Source organism: Maylandia zebra, linkage group LG3 (genome assembly GCF_041146795.1).
Source record: "Maylandia zebra isolate NMK-2024a linkage group LG3, Mzebra_GT3a, whole genome shotgun sequence".
Classification (NCBI taxonomy): Eukaryota; Metazoa; Chordata; class Actinopteri; order Cichliformes; family Cichlidae; genus Maylandia; species Maylandia zebra.
The window spans coordinates 47,975,459-47,996,633 of record NC_135169.1 but is presented as its reverse complement, the minus strand read 5'-3'; the positions used below and the strand labels follow the sequence as shown (position 1 = coordinate 47,996,633).

The window sequence follows — 21,175 nt, the reverse complement described above, 5'->3', positions numbered from 1 at the left end:
AAGCAGTTCCATTATCTGCTAACTAACCAACACTGAGTGTGGTTGAATTAGAGACCTTTTTTGTTGGTCTAAATTGAAAATCGTGTGGAAGGACAATTTGAAAGGTTCTATAACTGAAACAGTAGGAAATTGAGTCCAGTTATAATCTTTCTGGTGTTAGATAAATAAATTATTTTGCTACAGTTCTTGCATAACTGTCACCCATTACCTTTCCCCGCATTAACTGAACTTTCTGCTTTCTGCACTAATTGCTTACTTAGTTTTTGAAATGGCTCTCTTTACTGTGTCTCCTCTCCCATCAGTCCTTCAACATTTCACCTGGGAGTTATGGAAAACAAGATTTCTTTTCACTGGCTCATCTGCCAGGAGAGATGTTATAAATACATCAGTGGAAAAACAAAGTGCCATCTCCTTTCTGCCCTTCTACTTGAATGGATAAGAATTCAAGTGTTTTTCTTGATGAGCTCAATTAAATGTGCTTTTCCACGCCGATTAACTATCGTGAAACTGTTTCTTTAATATACATTGCATTTTTTGCATTTGTCTGCATAAAGGTTGTAAGACAGCACAGAATAAAAAGCCTAGAAAAGAGCATTAGGGTGCAGAAACAGACACACTCTCAGAAGAAATGCTCACTTTATCTCAGCTCCACCTTCAGTGAGGAAGCCAGCTTTTGAGAGAGAAGCCAGAAATGGAGAGAGAAGAAGGTGGGGTGGAAGGAAAAAAATGGCCAAAGCTCAGAGTAATGCCACAGTAAATTGTATTGGAAGACAGGTCAGAGCAAGAAAAAAAGTTAAAACACACTGCTCTATTGCAGCACTCATGCTCCCTAGGCCGTCATTTACTGAGAGAGCCCTGACACTGAGCGGAAAATAGAGGGGGTAGAGAAGGACATGGGAGGGAAATGAATCAAAAGAAAACAAAAGGAGTCTGGATGGCAAGTGAGACTTTACAGGAGTATGCGGAGAACCTGTATAGAGGATACTGGGTTCGCATGGCATCTGATGTCTCAGCACCATGTAAAAAATAACTTTTCTTTATTGGATGATGGGCATAAGCTAAAAACTGTAATTACAATCAGTGCTTATGTCCGTTTTGGAACTATGGCTGATTAAACTGTAGTTAAAACTATTCTAGGTGTTGATTGTAAACGTTAATGAGGAAGATAAGGACAGTGATCTCAGCATCATCAATTAAGCTGCTGCTGATGTAGATTGTGACAAATAAACGGTGCGATGCCTCTGAAATCATCCCGCCCAGATTGCGCCGTTCAACCGGGTGAGGAAACAGCTCGAGACAGTTATACTGTTTGATTTCAGGTGCTAATCCGGTTTTGTAGCATATGATTTGTTCGTTATTATTATGCAAATGCTTCCAAGCGCTGCTTTGGCAGATCTTCATTACATTGCCTTCTCCCTCTCTGTCGTTCATGATCCAACGCCAGGTGCAAAGTGAAGCAGTGTTAAAGAGGAAATTGAATACAGCGCACGTTCTGTAATTCATCTGGTACACAGGTTTTTCTCACGTTTCTCTTCCAAAGTAAATGAGATTCTAGAGAAAAATCAGACATCCACACCAAGTTCACTGTTTATGCTCAGAACAGTTACAGTTAAAAATTCCCAAAGGACCACTGGGACCTCGAGAATGAACGAATAGAGACAAGTGAAAAAGCTGTTGTCCTTTACCTGACGCAACAAACTGACTTGTATACAACTCCATAACAAATTAGAGGGACCATTTTTTATTTGATAGTCAGTGCTGTAATCAGGCTCATACCGCCCACAATCACTGGACGAGAATTTGTAATTCAAAACATCCAATATGATTCATTACTCTAAACTCCTGTGTAAATGCTTCACTTTAAACAATAAAGAGGCGTGTGCAGTGACTAACACAGATAATGTCTGGAAAACTGACACTGTTTTATTAACAGATTTATCAATACCTTACTTGTTTAAGAGGAAAAAATATTGGATTGGTATTAGGGCTGTGCGATATGACCAAAATCTCATATCCCGATATAAGAATTATATCGTCCCGATAACGATATAAATCACAAAAATGTAACATTTTCTGTAAATTATGTGAATCTCGGGCAGCTCGACTTGCGGGAAGTGTTTCCAGCTGCGCGTCATGTACCTGGAGTCGAGTGTTTTAACCGATGCATGAAACTATACATTTTTAGACATAAGTTGTAACGGCCGCCGTTTTCTTTGTGAGTATTTATTACACGGCATGCGGCGGGGAAAAGCCTGTTCTAACGTTTGAGTCTAAGGTTTATTTTTTAGCACCTGGCGGCTCTTTTTTGCTTCTCATCCATAAATAATCTGCTCTTTCACGTGATTCAGTTTATTTTGAAAAGTCTCAACAGGATCTTGAGCTTTATTGTGAAAAGGTTTATGTGGAACATAAACAAGCGGACACGCGGTGGTGTTACCGTCGTTGTTGCTAACGACAACGCATAAAAACAGGCGCTTGTCCGTCGGTAGTGTGGTTATATTAAATATAAGAGAAAGAGAGAACTTTAAGAAATTAATATAGCCACTACAGTGACCATCAAAAAGGTGAAAAAAATATTGCCGTAAACAGTTTATTTTGCGACACCACGAAACAAACGATAGCGTAAAATGAAACAATAGACGTTTTTATATCGTCATCCGATATATATCGTTACATCGAACAGCCCTAATTGGTATCGGTACAGGAGATATGAGTTATCTGTATTTGACATGAGCCATTCTTAATTCAGATATCAATGAGTTATTAATATGCTCCCAGAAAAGCAAAGGATCTAACCTAGTGAAAGCAAAAATAGTTCTTTGTAGAGTGGCCATTAGAGAAGTTGTAGTCAATGACACCTCCACACTGGTTTGTGCAATCAGTCAGGGTGGCTTGGCCTTGACATTTCAGATTGCTTTGGTTGGCTGTCAGCATATTTGAATAGTTGAAATTGTGTATAGAGGTGAAGAAGAAGACTGGCAGTATTTACATTTAAGACATATAAAGCACTTTGAGTGCTGGAAAGGTGTTACATAAATGCAAGTACAGCCTGAAATACAGACAAATGTAATTTCAATTTTAACTGTTGGACATTTTTTTTGTTGCACTGTACGAGATCTTTATTTAACAGTTCTTTTGTAACTGTTGGCACAAAGAAGCAGGCTTTAAAGGCTATTCACGTGGACATGACACTCAGAAAGAGGGCGACAAAAAGAGGCAAAAGAGATGGAGAAGAGAAATGTATTCCTTTCACATAATAGAACGGGCCCTAGCATTATGGTAATGACATACAATATAATGGGAGGACAGGAAACCCCTCGGGATGTAATAGTGTATGTACATCATCAAAGGATGACTAGATTTTGATGTTTTAGGTCCATCCTGACAAAAGATTCCTTTGAATAAGCGGAAATGTGAAACCAGTGGTGACAGTGTTCTCAGGAGGACGGGGCTGGGCACCCACGGTAGCAGCGATGATGTTCTGCTCATGACCAGCGCCTGATGCAAGGCATTGTTGCCCTTACAGTACACCCTTCAAGGCCCGATGTTGGGCAGCGGAAAATATACACAGTCAAGTGTTTATAAAACACATACTATGGCTGAGTCAAGGTCAGAGGTAGTTAAAGTTATGTTCATTTTATCTCAGAATGTGGGGACGATCACACTGTTTACCGAATACACTCGAAGCCACTGTGTCCTTGAGTGAGACAATGAATTCCTAGCAACTCCAGGGCTGCTGTACTGCTGCTCATCGTGATCCTCTTACAGAGAAGGGAGGCAAAAGATATATCTCGCCTGTGGGGAGGACAAGCAAGAAAAAATTTCTATGAAGTGTGACAATATTCCCCTAAATCCATAATATAAGAATGACTGAACCACTTACATATACTAGTTTGCTATTTTTTTCTTCATGTATCTTGGCAGAGAGCAGATATACTAAGAAAAGCACAGTTTTTCTGAAAACCCAGAATGGTTCCTAGTAGCCACATCGCTGTTATGCATTTGAACATGGATGAACAGTTGCGGCCTTTCCATATTTTATGGGATCACTTCAGATGACATGGTTCTGTTTCCTGACAAACTGAAAACCTTTAGAGTATCTATCAGTTTTGGGAAGTAGATTCTGCCTTTTAACTCTATCCACTGCCACAGGAGAGTGCTAAAGTTTTCCAGGAGAGAGGAAGGTAGCGATCTAGGTTTTCCTAACTTGGAAGTAGCTGACATAGAATATAGAAAAATGAAAGGGCATCTCAGCAGCATGAAACTTTTGATTAACGACACCGACGCTTTTGAATTCTGCCTGAATCCTGTATTTACTTCCACTGACCATTTGCATGTGCCTCTAAAAAAATGGTAACAGAAAAAGAAACTGAAATCCACGAAGAATTAATCTTCTGGTCTATGTAAAATATAAAAGGATTTTGGTACTGTGGCTGTATTCGTTAGAGACTTTAGGTAGTGGTCAGATGCTGACATTATTGCAAAGCTTTGGGTCAATCAAATGGCTAATCTCTATTTTACTGTGGAGCTCATTAAAATGTGTGTACCTGTTTGTCTTTCTCTCCTGTTCTCCATATTGTGCTTCAATTTGTTCTGCTTTTGTTGGGAAATGGAATGTCATTGCTTTACAATTCCACAAAAATATGCCTCATTAGCTAGCATCTTCAAAAGAAAGGGACACATACTGTCTAAATACGCTCCTCCTAGATTCATCTCCTCATCCTGAATAGATTTATTCTACTGTTGTTAATGTCCCTCATTTCCCCATCACTGTATTTAATAAAGGCAATTAATATCTTTGACATTCTCGTGTTTCTTGTATAGTAAAACAAATTATTCCCTCAGGGCAATCAATGTTTATGTTTACCTCCTTTTCCACAGGCACTGTTCACTTCAGTTTCAGATTTAAAAGAGGTAAAAAGCATCACTGTAATAACAGTCAGCCTGAAGTTAAACTAGCAGTCATCTGCTTCGTATTGGGGCAGCTGTGGCTCAGGTGGTGGAGTGGGTCAGTGGATCAATCCCCAGCAGCTCCTACTGATCCCAGAGTTGAACACAATGCTGTGTGTGCAAATCTGTGTGTGACTGGGTGTATGATAGAGAGATTAAGAAAGCACTTCGAGTGCTCAAATTGAGTAGCGCCAGTCAAATGACCTACATTTAAGAATTTATTGTTTTATTTTGATGAAATCTGTCGTTAGTGCTGAGGTTTAAGGCAGCTCAGCTTCCCAACTTAAATAATTTTCTCCCAAAATTCAAAATGCATAACTGAGATTTTAATATGTAATAACTACCATGTGTTTAGTAAAGTACATTTCCGTGCATCCATAAGAATGGATCTCCATCCAACAGTATGACTGCTACAATAGTAGTAAAAATGTGTATATTTAGTGTACAGGATGTAGCAAAGGACACATATTCTCATTGGCTTTAGTGAAAAACTAATTACCGGTAAGTGTCCTTATATAGCACTAATGAATTAACGATCAACATATCATTGTTAAATTAATTGTGATAACTGCCATAATTAGCATAAACAAATTGGGTCTCTTAGCCTTTGTCCACCCCAAATGGTGTTGTTGGTGCAAGCGAAATGAAAACATATCATGTATACCCTGTAGCTTCCTGTCACAACGAAAGAATCTGCTAATTGTTCTTGTTATCTTTCCAGGGGGAGGCTGTCGTCTTGGTGATAGTCTCGTTAATATAATTATAGTGAAGCCTGAAAATGAACGAGGTAATTAGTAATGTAACATGATATCAGTTAGACCTTGTGACATTTAAAATATGTCATTATTGAAGACTCAAAAACAGCATTAGTTAAGAGATGAAACATTTCAAACAGGAAACGTGGGGATAGACCAACACCCCATCAGATTTAGGGTTAAAAAATGGAAAATATGGAAAGAGGCAAATGGAGCGCTCACAGCATGAGGCATCAAATGAAATTCCTGCAGAGAATAAAGCGAGTGTTTAATCAAGAAAATCCTTTTTTACATTTTTATTTATTCTGGGGTAATTAATTTTGTAGCAATAATTAATAATTAATTATTGGATCAAAGCAGAGACTCTGCAGGCATGTTAGTAATCAATAACAATTTACACCAAGACGAAGCCAAAGATTCTACAAACTGTTTCAATTAATTCCGTTGTGTCTTTTGATTATATAGGACAAAACTAGTGGTAATACTTATAATGACCCTCATGTGTGATGATAATAGTTATTATTTTACCCCAAACTTTGATCTTACTAAGTCTAACCAAGTAGGTTTGGGGCTCAAACCATCCACATAATTGTTTGCAAACCAATTATTAACCAATCTGTAACCATTAATAATCGTTGCATTGTTTTTACTGTAATTTCCTATCTATTATATATTCTAAAAAAGTAATAAATGTGTAATTTCACGTTCCATAAATAAGCCCTCATCGTGATATCATATTGAGCTCATCATGATTTGTATTCTCTTTGATCTTATTATTGGGTCTTTCCATCATATGCCATCATATGATAATAATAGTTTTAAAATGTCCTAGAATAAAACAAGCTATTGCAGTAGAAGAATATGGTAACAACTTGCAGTATGTTGACAAAACTGACGCAGCCGTATTCCCTTTGTGATGTATGTTGAACATGCATCACAACGGGTCTTGCTCTAAGACCTGCTTTTACTCTACAAAACCGCTCAGTGCTATCCTTGGGAGACTGTGTGTGTTGTTCCATCATCATACTTTAGCTGACAAAGAGGAATGCCTTGAAGATTTTTTGCCTGTCCAAAAACAAAGGAAAGGAAGACAGAGAGCACAAAACCCATTTTCCCCATTTTCTCTGTGCAATTACACAGATAAAGCTTGGAGAATTGGATTTTTTTTTCCCCTTTGAAATGCAGACTGAAATGGTGTTAAAGCAAAGCAAAGAGATTGAGAGGAACGTCTTATTGTTGCTATTTCGTCTGGTTTTTTGGTTTTTTTAAACACAGCTTTGTGTGTAACCACTGAAAAGTAACACGAGTATATAAAAAAAGGGGAAAAACATATTCTGTTTATCAAATTTAAATATATATATTTATATATATAATTCTCGAGAGCCTTTCATCACCTATGAAACTATACACATTTAGCCCTGGTGGTTTGTTCTCGTGTTTACAGTGTTTGAGCGCAATATTTTGTCAGGAGGATTGTCACAGATATTCTCTGTGGTTCTACTGTGTTTGAATGCCCAATTAGACAAGTGAATTGAGGATAGAGACATCCCCTAACCCCCTCAAAAGTCCTCTAAAGTGATATTTACAGCCATTATTCTTCCCACTAGCACCAAGCTGCTTCGATATCTACCCCCTGCAGACAAGAATTGTTCAAATAAAGAAAAGGAACCCTGAAAATACATAGATTTTGAACACAGCAGCATGGACATTAACGACACAGATGGAGGGTTATTCCCCAGCCATGTTGAGAATGTGTTGATTGGACAATGAAAAGATGCCTTCTGCCCCATTTAAGAAAAAGAAAATCAATTTGGTGTCTGTAATTTTGAATATGCAAATTGTGCCATTGTTGCTGTATACTTCTGTGCTGGGCAGCTGTCTTTGTATGTTCAGTTGGAAGCATATTATTAGAATCAAGTACAGTTTGGTATCACTTCAGTGCATAATCAGTAGTTGTATTGCTTGCAGAAGAGTTCATCTGACAGCCACGTGTAGTCACGTGTAGATTAATATAACCATGCTGTCATCACACGCTTGCATTCTGACAAGTATCGGTGGGTGTCATGGTGTTACATGTCTTCACTCATACATACTGAATATTCATTAAACAAATTCTCAAATAAACTCTGTGTTTTTCTGTTTTTAACACAGAACAGAGCGTGTGTGCAATAGCGACTTAAATGCAGCTAATTAAGCCTACTTTGTGGAGCAGCAGCCAGTTCTGCACTGTTAAAAACACTAATTTTAGAAAATTGCCACATCTTTTGACAAAATGGCCATAAACACAAATTCAAGACAACAGCTGTGCTTTGGTTGCAGCTATATTTACAATGATCACTCTGTGAGCAAATTCTCATGCACAGAGAGGAGACATGCAAACACATGCAATGTAAATAATGTGTAAACTATAGGAATATAAATGGGATTGTCTCATTCTGTATCTCACTCGTAATATATCCAACCTGCTCGCCTCGCACTGCACAGTAGACATACTGTATACATGCAGTGCATGCAATGGAGAATGAATACACAATTATACAGCGTTAAAAGTCTTGCACTTGCATATTTCACTACTTTGTAAACCAGGGGAGATATGGATTTCCCATTCCTCTATACGTCTTCCTCTACAGACTTCCACAGGATTATTCTGTTTTGGTGGACTGTGCATACTGCAATGGACAAAACTGGAAAAAAGGGTAAGGTCTGTGAATAAATCATTCCCCCAAAAAAAAGCTTTTTGATCTTTTGACTCCTCACAGACATCAGTGTGCCCAGTGAGTCACCCTGACTTCTGATGTGTCTTACACAAAAATTCCCTGTAACCTCAGGAGCACTCCAAGCTCTGGGACACAACACTGGCAAAATCAAAGTGTTTCCTCCAGTGTCAAACGTAATGTGCGTTCATGGTGGCACTTGAAAGAGTCTAGCCGTGGTCACACGGCAGTCTATCCTCTGCTGTCCATTGTTAATACCCTACATCCAAGAAGTGCGTGTTACTTTTTGATTGCTGACATTCTTAAAGCAGACCAAAGATATTATTCACATGCTGTAAAACATTTTGTGGAACTGCCGAGCGCCTTCCTTTGAAGGCTTTTATTTAGATTCACAGAGACGCAACATTTAAAAAGTCAAAGTAGTAAAAGGTGCCTCCATCACATAAGCTCATTATTTTGTGGGTAAAAGTAATTCACTATGTGTTTTTGTTTTTTAAAAATCTTCAGTCTAAACAAGAAGCGATGAGCAGTTATTGTTTCTGGTATGATTCTTTTTGTTGTGTGATGTTGGATTTAGGTCAGATAGTGTTATTGCCCTCCTCCTGCTGAACAAGGAGGATCACCTTTTAAAGCAAACAGCCTTTTTATTTCAACCACTGTCCACTCTTGATTGGCCAGCATATTTACACATGAAGCTCAGGATGAAGAGAGATTTATTTTTCTCTGTTAATCACATATGCCCGGACAAAGAAACAAAAAACAAACGCACCTGGTAACACAACCAAAGTGGATTTTGGAGCCATTTTTGTGCAATATGTGTGAAAGAAAATGGATATTTAACAAGAATGTCAAACCAGAACTGTGCTACATGCCCACAAAAACAAAGGAATCCTCAAGAAAACCAATGAATATGCAGAAGTCCTTTCCGAAAAGCCACTGGGATGCTCAGAGTGGTTATAATTTAGATGGATTTGAGCTGGCGTGTGTTTATGGCCATCCTCCAACAACACTAAAGGGACAGGCCAAGGATGACACTGGGATAGTTATTTCCTGCAAGTGCCAATGTTTTCTGGAAGATTTTACAGTGCTGCTGTTACCTTTGAGGTCCAGGTTGCGCGCTCCATTGGAGTGCTGAGTAACGGTGCGTGAGTCAATCTTGAGTGTGTGTACATTGTTGGCATCCCGGGACACCACCACATTGTGCCACTGGTTGTCGTTGAGTGGTTTGTCTGAGTTGCCCTTCATCAGCGACGGGCCATTGCCAAGATCAAAGACGTAATGGATGTACCTTTGAAGAAAGACGTCAGGATTAGGACTGTGTTCCTAACTCTTGTAACTCAACAGCGGTGCACGAGTTAAACAAACTCATTTGTTTCAGGCACTTTTTATTCCACTAAAAGATGCTCCAAGATGCTGTAAGAACATTTTTTGGGGGGAAAATACCAACCGTTTATGTAACTGTACCTGGAAACTGTGATTTGTTTTGGAGTTTTTTCTGGCTGGTTAAACATGTAAATATAGATACCTACTTTGTCTAAAACTCTGTGCTTGGCCACAGGCAGATGAGGTGGCACAGTTCCCTCCTTCACACAAATATGGCTGTCTTTTGTGTTGTGGGTTAAAGCTATTGTGCTTGTTTCATTCAAGGTATGTGATTTTTTTTCTACCTTGAGTCCAATTCCTTTATGTAGCCTCTTGTCTTTTCAGGGTAGAAGCAGCTCAGGCTTTTGTGTTATAATGATGCCGAATTCAGAGCACAAGGGAAGAGACAAACACTACCAAAAGCCTCTTTTGGAGACCCTAATTATAAGCAACTTTTAGGTTGATAAGATTCACAAGTCCAGCCACTTTATTTTGGGGTTGTGATGGCTTTGTCAAGTCTTTGTAGAAAAAAAAAACAACCTGAGAAAAACCAGATATCTCTACTTCCTGTTGACCAACCACTAACAAGCTACAGCATGCGAAGCTTTCAGCTGAGCTTTTAAGATGACTGATTATGATTACTCACAAACATACTCTAAACTAAGTTACACCGAGCCCAGTCTGATTCATAGCAGCATTAAATGACTCACTGATCTGTGGGGAAAATATATGTGCTTATGTGCTCTATGTAAAAACAAGGGCTGGTGGACAGAAATCTGCAGAGCGCAGGGGAAAAGCAACATCATCTTTTTTAGGCATAGCATACAATAATGAAAAAACATAAAATGATTTAGACAATTAAGAAAAACCCAAGTAAAACTCACCCCTTTACCAGTTCCACAACTATAAAGTCGCTCCCATCTCCGGAGTTGAAGAGCATCAGGCCATCAGGCGTGGTGGTTTTAAACTGAAAGAACAGGTGCATGGAGGCATACGCTTGTAACGTCGCTAATGCTAAGTAGCTGCCTTTTGTTCGAAATGTCACCGGATCCGCAATGATGTGGCGCATGCCAAAGCGGGCATTCAGCTCGCAGTAGGAGATGTCCCCGTTTTTACACTGGTCTAGATATGGCACACTATTGAAGGTCAGGCCCTGCAGATGGCCAATGAAGTTTGAGGGGACCACGGATATGAAGCGGCGCTCAGTCATGATGCCCGTCTCAATGTTGTGGAACTCAAGATGTGTGTGGGCACCAGTCATCTGGCCTAAAGATTGTGGATAACAAAGATAACAAAGAAAAAAAACATTAGCAGATGGTACTATATTTCATTATTATTAGCCTTTATTCATTTATTTTATAATTATTATTATTATCTTTACAGTATAGTAATCAGTTATATTGCTGATCTACGCTAAACAATACAGTTGTGTTTCAGGACAGATAAGGAGTAATCGTCTTGGTAAACTGCAGATTAAAATCCTTTCCCTACTAAAACCCAGAAGAGCCTGCAAGGCATCTCTTGGCATCATTTCCTTTTTTCTTTCCCAGGCACTAGTTTATGAATAATGTCAGTCTTCACAGGGTTGATTTTCACTAATGGTCTCGACATGCCCACTCTTTTTTTTCCCCTCTGCATCTACCACACACACTCAAACTCACCTTTTCGCTCAGCCTTTGCCCTCCCATCCTTTCGCCTGAGGCCACAATGTTATGTGTGCCTCTGATGCCACCTTGTATTTGACCTTTTATCCTTCTCTTGGATGCAGGCAGAACCAATTTCTTTGAACTTTGTTCATTGGCTTGCTCACTCGTGGTAAGTAAAATAGCAATCCCCAAAAAAGCTCTGGCTGTATTCAGCGTCAAATATGTATGTATCCTTTTGCTTTTTATACATTTTTATGGCTTTGCCAGGCTTTGCAGCTAAGGTACCTGGCATTTAAGGGCTTTAAAAATTAGATATAGCGTAAGTCACTGTGGGATGCTTGGAAGGTTGTCATGGAGATTGGGAATTGGGTACAAACATCTTAAATTTAGCATTATTTGTAATATAAACGCTTGCCAGCTGAATTGCCATTATCTCTAAATATGAGTTCAACAATAAAAATGTCTCATTCATTTTAACTCTAATTTGTCACCTTTATGTCTCAAATCAGATGTTTTAATGACAACTAGCAAAACAGCTGCTGTGAGCCTGTTGTACATACATTATCAGCAGAACACGTGGATTTGAGAATGCAGCACCACGCTCATTTACAGCATCTCACACCAAATGAATCCTCAGTGTCCTAATCACAACTAACCTTCCACTGTGACGTTATCCACAGACAGCTGTAGGTTCTTGCCTCTCCGCACCACCTTCACCATGTGCCACTCGTTATCGTTCAGCTTCTGCCCCGCGAACAGTGTCTCGGGTCCTTTGCCTGTTGTAGGGGGAGTTAAAATCACAAAACAGCACAGCAGAGATGATGTGTGCGCCTACCAACCCCCACCCCAAACACCTTCCTTCCACCTCCACCTCCCAGCCACCCCCCCCCCAGCACACACACACACACAGGTCACACACTGTAGGTGACAGGGTTGGTAGAGAAAACCTGCATGTTTGCAAAACACATTCGTGCTATTGATTTTCTCACTATGCTAGGCATGAAAGGAACTGAATATCTAGCCCGACACATGCTGAGTTGCAGACATTATATGAAGGCATGTCCTGCTTTCACAAAGCATCTCGATGTGCTGCATAAGTGGAGGAGACCAGGTGGTTTAACTGCTCACTCCTAAAACCTCCCTCCACCACTCTCCTCCTTAATTCTCTCTTTCCATTTCTCTACTCCCAATTCTCATCGCCTCAGCTCTACCACTAAAGGATACACAGTTTTGTGGAATGGCATATGGTTTTGCTAAGATGCTCTATAGAGAAATATTTACATAAGAATGTTTTCAAAGTGGGGAGAAGGCTATTTATAAGCTGCCAATGACAGAGCTTGATTTCCTCAACATAAGAAAAAACTGCTGGCGTGAGGTACCGGCAGCAGAAAAACAGTGTGGGTTTTTATTCTGTTATGAATGCAGCAATGATCTGCTGATTTTATTCTTCGCTAAAAGTTAAGGTAGGAGCACGTTGTGTGGAAGAGCAGTGCCAAATTTTGTGGACTGAATACAGATGAATAAGCGTAAAGGCTATGGCCAAAAAAAAGTAAAATCCTTATATCACATGGATTCAGACTCTAAATGAAGGTCTAGCTGTAGTGGGACTGGGGTGATCATTATAATCAATGATCGGAGAGAAGGAAGAGAGTTTTTGTCAACAACAATATAATGATGGGAAACTTTCACCTCAGTGGCAGCAGGACACACTGAAATAGTAGAAAGCCAAAAGACACCAGTCTCATCCATTCTTTTAGGCGGCTCTGAAGTAGACTGAGGGCCATTGAGGCAGATCAATAGAGACACGATGACATCAAAAGATTGTGGCTTTCTTACACCATTAGCACTGATGATTTGCTTATTTTGAGTCTAATATTTGCTGCCCCACACCAATTCCAGGGTCACTGCCTCGCTTCTGACTAGTTAGCCGGCTGGAGCTGGAGTGTGCAGCTGCTCGAGTGGATGATGTAGTACAGCCTGGTGAAATATGATGGTCCCTTTCCCAGTTCTGTGTGAAATTATTTAGTCTAGAGGAAAAAAAGGAATGTACCGTCAATTGATGGCCCCACTTGGCAAGAACACACACTGCCCACTGGAGAACCGTTTTCCCATTTACCCCTGTCCCTTTTTCATTATATTGTTTTTTCATTATTTTTTTTCCTTTGGCTACATAAAATGTGAAAGAAACACTTTGATCCCTCATATGTGAAAGGAAGAGGCTGCTATATAGATGCAAAGAAAGCAAGTGTGGAGGAAAGTTGCAAGCAGAGAAATTAAAGCTGATACAAAGATATGCAGGAGTGCAGAGATAAAATGTGAAAATGGATGACAGCGAAGAAAGAAAAAAAAGAGCCCTACAAAAACCTAAGAAAAAAAAAAGTGCAACAGAGCTGCAGTAGAGCTGGCTGGCTGATGTAAGAGTGTAAAAGTTAGAAAAGTACAACAAAAATGAATGGGAACAGCTACACTTTCAGAATGGAGTCCATGTAATATTTATTTTCCCTGGCTTCTACAGGCCACAGGAGAGCCAGGTCCACCGCTACCCACACAGCAAGAATCATTTGGCTATAATACCTCTAACAATGGGGGGAAAAATGTATGCTCCTCTGGCCGGGCTAGCCAAGCAACAAAAAGTTCTGGGCAGAAGGTGGTGAAAGTGCAGCCAGGGACCTGTTAGGCTGTATGGTCAAAGTTGGAAACACTGAAGGGAAAGCACAGATAAGGTGGGGATGCAAGTCCACTGTCAAAGGTTAAAGACGAGTTTTGCTGACTTTTGTTGATTTTAAAATAAAAAGGCTTTCAGTTAAAGTAGTTTAATACCTATGTGGGTAAGACGGGTTAAGTCTGTAACCGGTGATTATCTGATTTTATGCTACAAACAGCATGAATCCCCAAAATGAAGAGCACTGTGACCAGAGCTGTTAGCCTTGCTGAGAAGTTGGAGACGTATAGATTGTTGTATGTAGCTCTAAAGGCTCACTGCTGCTCCCCCTCCTTGTCCCACTACCCTGTTCAATTTTTCAAACTTATTCAATGTTAAAAACAACAACGTGTTTTTAAAAAAACAATTACGGTAAGTGTCAAGTTCAATGACATTTTTTGACTGCTTTTTAATAAAATGTCAACTTGTGTTTTCTTCTTAACGTATTACTCCTTTTAGTGTAAAGCTACAGCACTGGGGAATGCTTAAAATGTCACCATCACCAGGTTTAATTACAGTAAATATCTAGATATGTAAATGTTACCTCATTAGGTGCCAGTGAATTAACATTTCATTTCAGTTTTCACTAAAACTTGAAAGAATTTAATGTCCTGATCCTAAACCCATCACTGGAGAACACTGACTGCCTCAAACCGATTGTGATGAAGTTGGTGGTGATATTGCTTGCAGTTAAATTAAGTAAAGCCTTACTTCACTGCCCAGGTAACAAGGCAAACAGCAACACTAAGGACTTGCAGTATGGGGTTAAATGAGCCACTAAGCTGGTAATGTAGCCACTCTCTGAGAGAAGTACTCCTTGGTGAAAAAACAAGGAGGGGAAGAGGGCTCTTTAATGAAGAAGCTGACAATTATTAAAATGAAATGAATTCTCATTCTGCCACTTGTGCGTTCTTACTCTGTCTTGATCAGCGGGGCAAAGGGCTGTGATCATATAAACAGAAGCTCCTTGTGCCTCTATCTCTCCCATTCCTTTGTTCCATCCTGCCACTTTTCTTTACAGCTTCTAAATGCATCACAGAGGCACTGAAAAGAGTAAAAATAACTACGATTGTGGACTACTTTCATTGACTGTGTCAGCTCACCATTAGTGAGAGGTGTGATGCTTGTGGGCTGTTGCGTAATTACCAGCAGCCATCCATCATTGGTTGCTGTTTTCTCTCTGTAAACAACCTTGATTAATGCAATCGGATCAATGCAACACAGGTCCTCAGCCAATGGCTGCAGGTTGTTGCCATCAGCCTTTATACAGGCTGTGAGACTGCTGGGGCAACAGCAAGTACTTGAGCACAGTTGTTTAATTATTTTGTCTAAACTCTGATCACGGCAACTTATGAGAGAATAGCTTATAATCACTCAGCGAGCAATGCTGACAACACGATAATCAAGAAATAAAACATGAAAAATGTTTGTTTTCTCTTACTTTGCAAAATAGTAGAGGTCCAAATATCTCTTAGACCACTGATAATATGTGTAGCTAGAAGAAGAATCTGACAGTTTGAATATCTCGCCCTGCCTAATGACTTTTCTTATCCCTGTTCATATTTGTCACAGACACCACGACTCCAAGCCCCTTTATTAAACACAGTATGTTTCACTTAGATTCTTTTGCATTTTGCACAATGTCAGAGTTTTGTGTGGTCCTGTTAACATCTAGCTGTCACATAGAATTAGCTCCAAATAATAATGGCTATATATAGTATACCAAGCAAGCTTTCTGGCATGATTATTAAATCAACCAGTGCACCAAAGTCTGGCCAGAGGGAGCAAAGCCAGTCTGAGATTTGCTGGGCAAATGTGCATGCCAAAATGACAACGCCACAGCACACCATCACAGGGCTACAGGCAGTAAGTTTGCTGCTGGTGTAACAGTGGACGACTATGAAAGCAGCAATGAGTCATGCAGTCGTACAGAGAAGCGTACAGAGAAGCGTACAGAGGCCGTTTATCGGGGTTGCTCGAGCATATGCAGTTAGTGTGTTGAGATTGCAGGGGTCAGGCACAACTGCAGGGTGCGTCTGCGAGTTAAAGGGTCAAATTTGTCTAGGGGCAACTGACTGTGATGGTGTGTCTGATCTAACAAGACAGCTTATACCCCGATCTACTCAGATTAAAGAAAAAAAAAAAACAACTAAAATGCCACAGGATTCACATCAAATGTAGCAAAACATTTATGTTCCAGTATCAGTGTAGCACTGAAAAGTCCCCAATCGGCTATCACATAACAAAATAAATGTAAATGCAATGCGTGTATTATAGGATAATGTTGTTCCCTGATGGCACCACTTTTTTTTTTTTTATCTCATCACTCAACCAACCATCCAGGCGAACCTGAGCTACTATCTTGGTTGAGCTCCAAAGCCTAAATCTCCAGGAATCATATCATTTTATGATGCTTGGCAAAATGTGCTATCTTTAACTATGGGATACAGAGGCGAATACCAGCCTAAGCTCTGTGATTTTAATTCCCTGGAAGAAAGCACAACCCTGACTAGCTACTGCTCTGGACTTTCGAGGTCATGAGCTTCTGCAAAGCCATGCACAAATTTATGCATTCACATAAACGCACACACTTGCAAGCACTCGTGGGAAAAAGGTAAATCTAACAGCGGACTACAGTCTAATTAAAATAAGCTCAAGAAAGAACCTCACTGCCATTTGTTTCATTCTTGGCTCAGCAGCCCCACTCTGAGGGGGAAAAACAGGAAAATGCTGATTCTGTGTCACTGAACCGACGAAGCCGGAGCAAGGGAGACTCAGAGGGGCTTGTGCAGTCGGGAGCGAATGGAAAATGAGAAGATCGTGGATACCAAATGACTGAAATTGATTTTTCATGCAAAGTGGTATAGAAAACAGAGCCAGAGAAACCAGTGCTGACCAGGGGGAATTGTAATGCTTGGCTTCTTCACGAATTCATATGGTAAAGAGGGGCATTGAAAAATCTGCTTAGCAAGACAGACAGGTGCTGTAATCATATATGTGTGTGTGTGTGAGTGTAAGACTTGTTTATGTTCATGATTAGCATTTCACTAACAGGTGATAGACCTCAGGCAACCCCCCTTTGTGCACCCATCTGGTAAAGCACATTGTGCGCTCAGCACACTCCAGTGTTCACACTCCTTCCCACACACAAGTATGCAAAGAACTGTGAAAGGGAATATGGAGTTTTAAGGTAGGTAAAAAGGATATACATCCTCCTCTTTTAAAATGAATTAAGGGCCATTATTAAGCAGGAGTAGCTACCTATGTTTGCTGCCCCATACCAATCTAAGAGATCTAGGAGAAAATAAACAATTCCTCTCATATTTAAATGAAAATTTCTCTAAATGTTAAAAACAAAAAAAAAAAGCCAAATAGTGATAGCAAGCAATGATAACATAGTAAATTTGATAATTAAGCGATAATTCAACAAATAACAGTCCCTGAACAAAGTTGACTTTTTCAAAAAATTTCAGGAATAAGAAAATATGAATTGGAGGTGAAAATACAAAGCTGGTATGAATACGACTCAGATTTTGCCCGCCAACAGAGCAACAGAGAAGATTTATGAGGACTAGTTAAAGGCTGACAGCCTATAGCTATTTTATACACAGGGGAACTTTACAGAGCTTTGAAATTTTAAAAAGAAATTACAACTTGGGGACCGAGGATTTTTTTTTAAAGATATGTATAAATGAGGCACTAGGCAAATAAAATTATCAGGGAAGGGTTGAGCAAAGCGGATGATATATTAAATGTCTTCCTATCAATACATAAACAAGAAAGCAAGCATAAAACAATATCAAAGCTTTACAGGGGCCTCCAAGAGTCCTCAAAAGCAAATATCAAACTTATTAAAAATAAATGGGAGCGAGAAGGTGAAACAAGTAAAACAGAAAGGATGAAAAAAGTTTAAATCACAAAAGAAAAGCACCCTTATAGCTATGGGTAAAAAAAGGGTTTTAGTTACTGATGTACAGAAAAAGCACCAACCCTTCAAAGATACTAGTGCAGGCCTTTCATCTTTGGGTAAGTGTGGGTAAGCTTTGGGATTGTACCCACACTTATCACACATGGAGCTCAAGTGGGTGTGCCCACACAAGGCCCACAGCAGTTTTGCCCTTTGGGTTCCCTGCGTGGATTTTTATATGCAAGTCTACTTTGAGTAGACCACAGAATACCCATGTGGGAAACACAGCAGTTTTGCCCTTTTAGGACCCTAAGAGGGAATTCTGTGGTTAACCCACTGTGGGTTGCCCATAGTACATGTAGATGGGGCTCCATTGGCCTCTTTGTGAATTAGCCCAGGCGGGCCAGAAGCACTTTTACCCTGAAAGGCCCCCCATCACATTTTTCTTTGGCCAAAATGGGTTTGCCAATAAAAACCCATGCTGGGATTCCAAAGGGCAAAACTGCTGCCCGCCCTGTGTAGGAACACCTACATGGGCCCTGCGTGGGATAACTGAGTTTGCCAGGCCCACACAGCTTACTGATAACCTATCTACTGTGTTCCTGCACAAGCATGTTTGTAACTGTGACTACTGAAGAAAATGAAACTATAGAACATTTTTTTAATACACTGACAGAAATACAAGGCTGAGAGAAGATGATTGATTGAAAACCTGAAGGAAATAAAAAGTGAAACTGGATCTTGTTCATAAACTGCAAAAGAACTCAAGAAGCAAAAGACATATTCCATTTTGTATGATCGACTATCTTGGTTGAAAGGATTTGAGTTTTCCTTTGTGTGTGTTTGAGGGCAAGTGACTCTATAGTGAAGTGGCTCACATGTTCGACTATCGTCAAGCAATTGTCAGGAATGAAGGGTTTAAAAATCTGCCAAGTCACCTATCTGGTTACTTTGACTTGATGAAGTTACTTTTCTTTTCCAATTAATGTTCTGATGTACACTACATCCAACTGGTGGCAGTAATGTACCATGTTGCACATGTGTGCCCTGAACAATAGGGGTAGGGGAGTCCACACCAAGTATATAGGTATACTGTGGGTATGCTGCTACTCTCTGCTTAGTGCGGGGAGCCCATACTAAGGGCTGTCCCACTGGGATCCATGTGGACCCAAAGTGCAGGCCACAGATGTGCCCTACATATCATGCTGGTACTGGGGCCTGTGGGTCTGCCTACAGTGCCTGAACACAGGTCACAAGGGGGATGTTTGCAGGTAGGAACAAATTGCTGATGGATTATCTGTAGCCAAATAAACAAACAGAAACTGTTCTGGGGTTTTTTTGTTGTTGTTTTTTGGAATAGTATTTAAATGCATAACTATACAAAGACCAATTTAATTCAGACCTGCTATTTTGTTTTAGTCTCTTATACAAAAACATGAACATCGCTGTAACACTACAGCTGTTAAACCAAACTGGACTAAAATAGAGCACGAGTACAAAAAAGTTATCACTGAAAACTAATTAATTAATTTTAATTACACCGAGAGCTTATTAAATAAACAATAAACAAAAACCAGATGAAGCCCAGTGTTGCTCTTGTAATCACCACCTATTGATCAGCAATGCTTTCCAATTTATTAAGAATAATAAAAAAGAAAAAGGCAAAGCAGACAATATAAAAGTGCAATATAAACCAAAAATGCTTTTAGAAATATTTGGTTTAGCCAGTGCAGGAATAGCAATCAATCAGTATACTTGATCAGTTTCACCTTGTGATGTCTCATTCTCTATATAGAGCCATGTGTACAGGTTTGTTGCTAGTGTTAAAAGATTGATTTTCGTGCACCAAAGTAGTTACAGCTGTAACAATGAGAAGCTGGTGGGTGTTTCTTAGGTGTACCGTAGGCAGTGAACTGAGACTACATGGTCTTCTTCCTTCCTACATTTGTGGGAGGTGCGTGTATGAGTGTTTGTGAGTGAGAGAGAGGGAGTGAGCAGAAGCGGGTGAGAGCTTACGCTTCCGTTCAACCTTGCAGAGGAGAGCGGTACATGCTGTGCACAATAGCTACATCTCCCACACACAAACATGTTGTCCTGTTTTCATACTGTACAACAACAGTATTCTAACTGGATGATTGGGATCTCTGTGTGTAAGCTTGGGTGGATAACCGTTAAAGAGAATGAAAGAAAGTAAGACCAACCCATTTTCAAAGAAGTACTGTTAAAATTTTAATTCAGGCCTTGGGTTATGGCGTTGGCGGTGGTGAGGGGAACGAAGGCAATGAGAGGGCAGAATATGTGTGTGGACAGAAGATGATGACCGGGATGCTGTGTCAGCATTGCTCTTTTTCTGGCCAAGAATGTGGCACAGGAGCGCCGCGGGATAATTTGATGACACGTTTGTGTGTTTGAAAGTGACCTAAGCGAGGAGGAGGCGATATGTACGCGAATGTTCGTGTCTATCCACCTGTACTTTATATCACAATTATCTGGAAAACATATTGAGCTTTGAGGACTTATTTGTTAGATTTACATATTTTTTATGATGGTTTGAGTGTGCCAATGTGTGCGGTGCATTAGAGTGTTTCGCAGTTTAGTGCCAACCCCGTGTCCCCTCTCTCCTTTGCCATCTGTGCTCCTGGCATGGCTCCTTACTGTCGGTAATGAAGAGGAACCACCCCCACTCCCATCTCCACTCTCCTCCACCCACCCACCCCTCTCTCTCACTCTTTTGCTTACTTGTCTGGCTCTCTAACAAACCTTTTCCTTTAACTGTGTTGTCTTTCCCCCAAAATGACTTTACTACCTAGAAATCTCCATACACTCCTAAACTCCCGAACTCGCTGCTTTTGAAACATCCCCCTGAACTGCAGCTCCCCTGAATCTGCTTGACTTGATATTGATTCTTCTTTAAACAGAGCCTCTCAGCATGGTGCCTCTTAAGTTCAAACATTTGAAAGCCTACTTCCCACTCAAATGAACAAATCCTATAAATACTGCACATCTGTGTTCTAAAACCCACACTCACAGCCTAACATTATATATACTTGCACACAAATAAATGTAATCACACGTGAACCATACGCATATATCACATACGATAATATGAAATGCTAATGTAATTGGTCTTATATTAGCTA

At 40.0% G+C, this 21,175-nt stretch overlaps 1 protein-coding gene across 10 annotated transcripts in view; it reads right to left on the bottom strand.

The window, feature by feature from the left end:
• Positions 1–21,175, bottom strand: part of nrxn2b (neurexin 2b) — a 719,424-nt gene that overhangs the window by 320,708 nt on the left and 377,541 nt on the right. For all 10 annotated transcript variants that reach the window (XM_004567086.2, XM_004567090.2, XM_004567089.2 and 7 more), the window contains 3 exons: positions 12,084–12,203; positions 10,666–11,047; positions 9,517–9,707 (listed from right to left, as the gene is read on the bottom strand). In XM_004567086.2, the coding sequence (XP_004567143.1) occupies positions 9,517–9,707; positions 10,666–11,047; positions 12,084–12,203 (693 nt within the window). The remainder of the gene's footprint in view (positions 1–9,516; positions 9,708–10,665; positions 11,048–12,083; positions 12,204–21,175) is intronic.